The sequence below is a fragment of the Anas acuta genome, chromosome 8 (assembly GCF_963932015.1).
Source record: "Anas acuta chromosome 8, bAnaAcu1.1, whole genome shotgun sequence".
Lineage (NCBI taxonomy): Eukaryota > Metazoa > Chordata > Aves > Anseriformes > Anatidae > Anas > Anas acuta.
In genome coordinates, this window is record NC_088986.1 from 405,667 (window position 1) to 413,815 (window position 8,149).

The 8,149-nt window shown below is 41.7% G+C and overlaps 2 protein-coding genes across 3 annotated transcripts in view; both read right to left on the reverse strand.

The window, feature by feature from the left end:
- Positions 1 to 2,857, reverse strand: part of TNNI3K (TNNI3 interacting kinase) — a 76,233-nt gene extending 73,376 nt beyond the window's left edge. Inside the window, exon 1 of the mRNA XM_068691199.1 lies at positions 1,123 to 2,857. The gene's annotated coding sequence lies outside the window, so the exon portion shown is untranslated. The remainder of the gene's footprint in view (positions 1 to 1,122) is intronic.
- Positions 2,858 to 3,144: 287 nt separating this feature from the next.
- On the reverse strand, positions 3,145 to 7,947 carry FPGT (fucose-1-phosphate guanylyltransferase). 2 transcript variants are annotated; one of them, XM_068691200.1, is made up of 4 exons: positions 7,790 to 7,947; positions 7,491 to 7,658; positions 6,316 to 6,408; positions 3,145 to 5,579 (listed from the first exon to the last, which is right to left on the reverse strand). In XM_068691200.1, exons 1-4 carry the CDS (start codon positions 7,878 to 7,880, stop codon positions 4,129 to 4,131), a joined length of 1,803 nt encoding a protein of 600 aa, XP_068547301.1. In that variant the 5' UTR covers positions 7,881 to 7,947; the 3' UTR covers positions 3,145 to 4,128. The 2 variants fall into 2 exon arrangements, with proteins under 2 accessions (XP_068547301.1, XP_068547302.1); XM_068691201.1 differs by lacking the exon at positions 7,491 to 7,658 and having other exon boundaries at positions 7,790 to 7,929.
- Between the last annotated feature and the right edge of the window lie 202 nt (positions 7,948 to 8,149).

The window sequence follows — 8,149 nt, forward strand, 5'->3', positions numbered from 1 at the left end:
AAAAGAAGTGTACAGAAGACTAGTACTGCTATTTTTATTATCACAATACTACAGTGGCATTTGCACAGGGATTAATCTTCCACATGCGCAGAGAGGAGAAAATGAATCTATTTTATCAGCGATTTAGGAACATGAAGCTGGAAATGCTGAGCAGCACTAACTCCTTGTCCAAGTTAAGCACATTTCTTTTGAGATCCAAATGATGGAACTTTCTTTCTTAACTCAAGTTCCCCAAAAGCTGCCTTCCCTTGTGTTCTTTTTTAAGTGCCCAATTGCTCTGATTTCAATTTCCTGCCTAAAAGCTTACTGAAATAATCCCCTTCTCTCAAATTTCATAATATAATAAATACAGTACGGCTAAATCTCTGTCGATTATAGCATGCAGACAGGGAAATCATTAAGATGATGTTCATTATGAGGCCTATTATTGCACAACAGAGCAAAACTAATTGAATAAAGAAAGCTGACATGAGTAAAATGATTGAACATTCATCCAGCCTCAGTTGTTCTTCAGGATAGATGAAGACAGGCGGTGATCTAGAGGCCCACAGAAATTCTGCATCCAGCTAGGGAACTCAACAAGCTTTCCTCAAAATTGAACTCCAGGTTTCAATAGATGCCTCTTGTTCTTAGAAAGTTTTACTTGTCATTTTCAGTATTGTGTCCTTTATTAATCAGACTGGAGGAAAATCGTAAGCCAGGATTCCACAGTAAGTCATTTTCTGAATCTGGTATCCCTGAATTACAGAATCACAGAATGGCTGAGGTTGGAAGGGACCTCTGAAGATCATCTAGTCCAACCCCTCTGCTGAGCATGATAACCTAGAGCACATTAAGCACGATGGCATCCAGGCGGGTTTTGAATATTTCCAGAGAAGAAGACTTCACAAACTCTCTGAGAACAATTATCTTACTGTTAAATTTCACTGTGTGTCCTTTGACAATTTTAGATAAGAATATTTATTGCAGAAGGAAAGTGTGGAATGGCATAAAGACTTAATGCAGAGAAATGTTTCTTACCTGGAAGGTCAAATATATGCTTATTCAATTATAACAGCATCAGCTAGCATGTCTCAGAGGATAACATTTTGTGCAGTGTGAGTAGAGGCAGTCAGTGCTTACTTTTCTGGCCTGCAGCTGGTCCAGCACATCTGAGTGGTTCAGGGAAGGTCAGAAGCACTCCGAGAAAGGAATTCTGAGAGATAAATACTCCAACACCTCCTTCTTTTCCTTGTGCACTTGGTGGACTGACAGAGGCAGCTTGTTGACCCAGGTGCCAACCATGACAGTGTAAGACTTTAGCCAGTTCTCCCCTCCTTCCTTATCTGTGTTTGCTGGGAAGGAACACTGCCTATAAGACCACACCAGCTGCATTTCATCATATCTACCCCAATACTATGCAAAACTGTTAGTGAGTATACTTTTATTGTTACTTTTTTCCCCATTACTTATGTGTCAGAAACAAATCCATTTTCCATTTATACCCTGGTTGCTTTCAGCCATGAAATCAATACATGGTACTTACTGATGGCATAAGAAAGATGCCATGAGGGAGTTCAGTCAGCAGGGAGATAAACACTGTTATAATGAAGTTACAGGAAGCTTGATAAAAAGAAATCAGATAATATTTGTCCTTCTTTACAATACTGAGCATTAAAATAAGAGTGACTTCGAAAAGCAGGCCAAATTACTACCTGATTTGGCATATTTTCCCCTTTGATTATAATCCAAACCTCTTCTTCCTTCTGAAGCAACTCAACACAGGATATTTTGCTAAAGTGATTAAATTATCAGCTTTACAAGTGCTTAGAAACATCAGAGCACTCAAATTGTTCATAAATAGAACTTGCAGTTTTAAGAGAGAAATTTTCAATGGGTTGCAAAATGTGGAGAGAACTGAAAACATTATTCTCTAGGAGAAACCCGAAGTGTTAACAGGATACACATGGATATAAGAACTGACCAAAACCAAAGCTCAATGCCAGACCTCTGAAAAGGATCTGCTGCAGTCTATTGTTAGCTATTACGCAGCTGTTACACATAGGTATGCTGAGAGAATTTCAGGTATCCCGAAGTGATAGGGAACCTGGAATGATAAAGTAACAGTAGCAGTCAGTTTCTGGGAATGTTTTGGGTAACAAAACGAATCTCACACTCCAAGTAGCAACAGAACCGACAAGTCGAATAGGTGTCCTACCTCTGACAGCACACTGAAGATGGAGTCCCCAGAAATCAGGCTAGCTCAGTAAAGCAAACGGAGCTAACCTCCAGAATGCCTGTACATCCCTGGCTGGGATGGAGTTAACTTTCCCTGCAGCAGCCCATACAGTGCCGTACTTGGCACCTGGAGCTGGAACAGCACTGGTATCACACCAGCGTTGTGTCTGCTGCTGAGCAGTGCTGGCACAGCATCAAGACTCCCCCCAAACCACCCCCACTCCCCCACACCACCAGCAGGCTGGGGGTGGGCAGGAGGTGGGGTGGGGACATCACCAGGGCAGCTGACCTAAACCCGCCGAAGGGATATTCCATGCCATGTAGTGTCACACTCAATAAGATGTGGGAAAGGGGAGGGAGAGGGGAGGCTCCCATTGTGAAGACGACTGTCCTCCCAAACAACCACTACGCCTATTGAGGCCCTGCTTCCTGGGACATGGCTGAACATTGCTTGTTGATGGGAAGCAGAGAATAATTTTTTTTCCTCTCTGTACTTTTTTGAGGCTTTTTTTTTTTCCTCTTCCCTTCCCCTTTAATTAAATTATTCTTATTTCAACCTGTGAGTTTTTTCTTCTCTTTTTTTCTTTTTTCTTTTTTTTTCTTTCCAGAATACTTTCTTCTCCACTTCTGAGGAGGGGGAGTGAGGGTGCAGTTATGGTGGAATTCAGCTGCCCAGCAAGGTAAAACCACCAATGTGGCTCAAAAAAGAGTAGCTAAATTGAACCCTGACTTTGAGAGAATTAAGGGTCAATTTCTTTTTCCATTAAAAAGGAGACTATACAGTATGAAGTGAAACATGAAAACCCATTGATAAATGCAAGAGAAAAAGATGCATTATGTTGCTGTCAAATTATGCTTACAGAATACACATGTTCTTAATAATGTGAAATGGAAAAAAATAAAAAAGCAGTCATTACAGAAGACATATTAAAAATAAATGATTTATCTGAATATAAACTTTGTGCAAACCTTTTTTCACCTAGTATTACAAACGCAAGGACTGATTACTTATGTAATGAACTGTTGAAAATAATGTGAATGAATACATAGGCTTGTATGCTCTCTGTGAATAGCATTTTTGTGGTGCCACAACCTAAAACAGAATATGGAGCTAGATGGAGCAATAGAAAACAGAAGATTTCTGTTTACCTTTATTACAGGGTAGGTAATATTATCTGTTTCCCCAAAGATGTGCATTGTGGTACCACTCAAAATACTTCATCTCTCTGTTTAGTCCACTGGTCTGCATGAGGATTAAGTATCATTCCAAGGACTATGACAGTTCAGTTTACAGAAATGCAAATTTGCCCATGACATGTATCAGTATCTCTATGGATAACAAAAAGTTGATAGCTGCCCACTCAATCTAACACCTCCCAAATAATTAAACAGCAATCCCCACCCCAGGAAAGCAGCCATATGGCACCAAGCTTGCTGGAGTTCAAGTGTTTAGACAATGCTCTTGGACATATGTAGACCCTAAGATCGTTGCAGTTTCCTTCCAACTGTGGATATTCTATGTTTCTACAAAAAATTGACAAGTCTTGATGGCAGGTATTGACCCCAGTGTTATTACTCATAAGGGAAAGGTTGATTTCTCATGCAAATACTTTTTCTCTGATGAAAAACAGTAAGTACAAAAAATTACAACATTAAAAAAAAAAGAAAAAAATTATTAATGCTTCGATAGGATGTCCCGATAAAAAAAAAATCAATTTACCTACACTGATTTGAAACACTATTGTAAAAAGGCAGTACAAACAGGGAGAAACATAAATTACTGCTAAACTATATCATGCTGCTAGAGCCAATGAGAAGATCTGTGTACTTTTCCTTATGATTATTACAATCTGGGAAGTAACACATCATCCACAATGAAAGACGGGAAATTTCTTCCAAGTACCAATCCTTCTACAAATCAGATTTCTCTTTTTGTCTTTGTAGACAGATTTCATCATAAATTTGATCCCTGAATTTCAACATATCTTCTACATCTTTGCAGGAGAGCATTTCTTCAACAGATAACAGCTTAAAGCCATGCAATTTAAAAGCTGACTTGTGCTGCACAGAATGTAACATGTTTAATGACATTCTAACTGATTCACTTAAACTAGAACAAACAGGAAAAATCCTAGCAGTCCACAACCCAAACTGTGTATTATCACTGGAGAAGAGCTGGCTTGAAACCTGCACACCCCAAAGGTCCAAGCATTCTAGTAAGCTGACTCCAAAAAATTGTAGTGAATATATATCTGAAAGCAATTTCACACCCTTTTTCAAGTCATCTTCTACACTAAATACCATACTTGCATACTTTACTTGATCATCAATTTTTACACTCAATGAACACAGGAAACAGTTTGAAGGTATGTCTACTCTCAAATTTATATAGGATCCACTGATAATGCAGTTCTTCCCTACTAAGACTTCAGGTCCAATTCTAGAGTATTCAATAACGGATCCAGGTCCTATAAGGCACCCAGGCTCAAGTATGCTTTGAATGATACTTGCTGATCTATCCAAGGTATCAGCTTTGTCTGAAAAGATGCTAAAGGCCTTAGACAGTAAATCAAGCTCAAATTTCAGTTTGCTATCAGATGTAAAATGAAACAAGTACTCCTGAGTAGTTCCAATGTGATAAAACTTAGAGTTGTTTAAGACTATAACATTAAGTGGAGTTCCTTTCAGAATAGAATATAGCTTCTGCCGTACTTCTACTAACTGCGACTCCTCTTTTGTGATGTTACTTGTATTTTTTGTGTAATCTTGAGTGGCTCCAGGTCCCAGGGCCTGAAGGAAGTCACCATATGCATCTATTTCACAGCAAAGAGTATCCATCTGCTTATAAAATACCAATAACTGTTTTGCAATGCTATGATCCATGTAAAATATACTGTCTGTATAAACACACTCTGAGTCCATTTCTGAGTCACTGTGGTCTCCAGAGGAACATGGCTGAGAACAATTTCCTCTTACGCGTACCGCACCACACTGGCGCATTGTCTCAATATCAGGCTTGTGTAGGAAACGATGGCAAGATGTGTATTCAAGTCCTCCTTTTCCTGAAAAACTGGATGGATCTAAAACAAACACTCCATGAGTGGTCCCAATTGTCAAATCTGAAGGGTGAGCTAAAGCGGTAAATCCAGGTTTATCGAATGTGATTGTTTCTGCAACACCAGTGCTGTAAAGTTCTATGTCATCTGAACAAGTAACGAGAATTCCTGGTTTCATGTGACTGGGAAAATCAATGTACATAGCAAGCTTAAGCTCCAACATCTGGTAAACAGGATCACCAAGAGGCAAAGCTGTGAAAATCTTCCCCAGGGCACTTGCATTTGGTAAACGTTGACTATAACCACCTGGAAAAAAAAAGACATTTGTAATTACAAAGTATATATACAGTTCTTAAGTGTAAACAAGCATAAACAAAACTTATACAGCTACATAGCTTGATCATATACTATGTATTCCCTAGAAAATGTCAGATTTTTAAAAAATCATCCTTATTCTTAAAACATTTCTCAATGCAGATCTGACCTTATGTCTAACATTTAGTATGCCTTAAGTAGCTTTTATTTAAACAGTGGTTGACTTCATTACCTTTACTTTTACTTTTACTTTTACATTACCTTTACCTTTTACTTTGCTTCAGAGCTGGAATCTGAACCATGTGTCTATTAACTAAAGTGACGAAATCAAATGACTCCTGCTCTTTGCTTGAAAATAAGAAGAAAGAAAAAATGCCTCAAAGCAATTTTAAATCTATAAGTATTCATTCTGTACGTATTTATGAGGATTCCCTTGGGCAGACCAGACTGCTTAAACTCGCATGTCAAGGCAGAAGATTAATTTAGATACTTTGAATTACATTTTCTTCTCCACTGACTGACTGAACAACTTAAGTGTTGAAAACAAATGCTTAAAAAACAACACCTCCAGAAATTTCAGCTGAAATTCAAACATCAGATCAGTGATGTCTGGGATTATTTTTCTAAGGGAACTATATTTCAGAACTCTTATTACTTACCTTCCAACATATTTAGAAAAAAAAAAAAAGATATGATTTTAAAATGTGAAATGTCAAACAGTATTTACCAGAATGAATTAGCAGCACAATAAAAGAGGTCCACTTATCACCATAGAGATTCTCTAAGCACTGGAGAACATGAAGTGTTGATCCACCGTTTCCTAAAGGAAGAAATATTTTATTACCGGCTGAAAAGAACACCAATAAAAAACGTAACTGACACGTGAAGCATCCTGGGATCTGGTGCTGTGGTAGGGTGATCAGGTATTGTTTTTTAAATGTTGATTCATTCTGCTGTAGAAAATAAGCTGTCATTTGTTTTTTAAAAGTCCTTGTGACTGCAGAGATAATTTTTTTAACAAACTGTAAATGGATGCACAGATATCCATCTGAAATTTCCTCAACCAGTTCTGACAGCACAGTCTTTCTACTGCACCACAGTTGATAGAATCATACAAAGATAATGGACGCTCACTCAGAAACTCTGCACTCAAAGTGAAGGGCACCTCGAACAGGCAGGCCTTGTGAAAAGACGTGCTTTTTCCTCCTATTCCTTCTCTGAATAACCTCAGCATTTGAAATGTTTCATCATTCCTGTAGGCCATAACTTTACCAAAAAAATTGGCTTGAGCATGAAACACGTCACACAAAAACTCACGAGTGAGTTGATGCAAGCTTTCCAAAGTACTTTTGACATTTGCAATAAGGAAATGAGGGAAAAGTATAATTGTTTGGGATTTTTTTTTGGTGCTTCTACAACTTAAAACAGCCGGATTGCTGAAAACTAATCCTTGCCTACTATTTTATACTGCTGATATACTACCGAGATTAGTTACCTTCTACAGCAAAGCGAACTACTTATTATAGGATGATATTATGCATAGTAAGACTACTTTCTTCTAGGTTTTTGTTGCACATTGGTTAATGTATTGGAATAGAATCAGTTTAAATGTATCAGGTTAAGGTAAGTAGTAAGAATTCATTAAAATTAATTACAATTTATAGAATTTATATGGGAATTGAAGGGAAGGGAAGGGAAGGGAAGGGAAGGGAAGGGAAGGGAAGGGAAGGGAAGGGAAGGGAAGGGAAGGGAAGGGAAGGGAAGGGAAGGGAAGGGAAGGGAAGGGAAAGGACGGGGCCCACGGGCCCCTCCGTGCCCCCGCAGCCGGAGCCCCCCCCCCCGCCCCACGGCCGCCCGACAAACCCCGCTCCCCGCCGAGGCCGCGGGCCGTGAGGTGCGCACCGATCTTGTGTCCCGGCGGATCCGCGAAGACGTGGTAGCGCACGCCGCGAGGCAGCTCCCCTCTCGCCAGCTTTGCGGCCAGCTGCCGCCGGAACGCCCGCTCCTGCTCCGCGTCGGCGGCGGTGATGGCCACGAGGTCCCAGAACTGCCCGTGCCGCACGGCTCTGCCTGCCCCAAGGAGCGCGACTCCCCTCAGCGGCAGCGCCGCGGCCGGGCCCGCCTCCCGCCGCCTCCCGCCTCCCGCCGCCCAGGCCCCGCGCGCTGCCCACCCCCGCGGCCCCCGGCCCGGCCCCCCCCACCTCGGAGCGCGGCGAACCGCGCCAGCCGCCGCCCCGTGGCCTCCCGCCGCGCCGCGCTCCGCTCGCCCCCCGCCGCCGCCGCCATCGCCATGGTGCCGCGCCCCGCCCGCCGCCGCCGCGGCCTAGGCGGAAGAGCCGCGCTGGGAGCGGGGCGGGGGCGGCCGCGGGCAGCGCTGGTGCTCGGCCGCTGGGCCCCGGGCGGGCTCCTAACGTCTCACCGTGTGTAAATCCTACCGTAAAAGTTGCTCCCGAAGCACTGCAGGAGGTCTTGAAAAGCAGCTACGTACAAGAATTAAGGATTTTTTTTTTTTTTAAATAAAGTGGCCAAAAATCCATAATTCGATGCCTGCAGACTGCTGG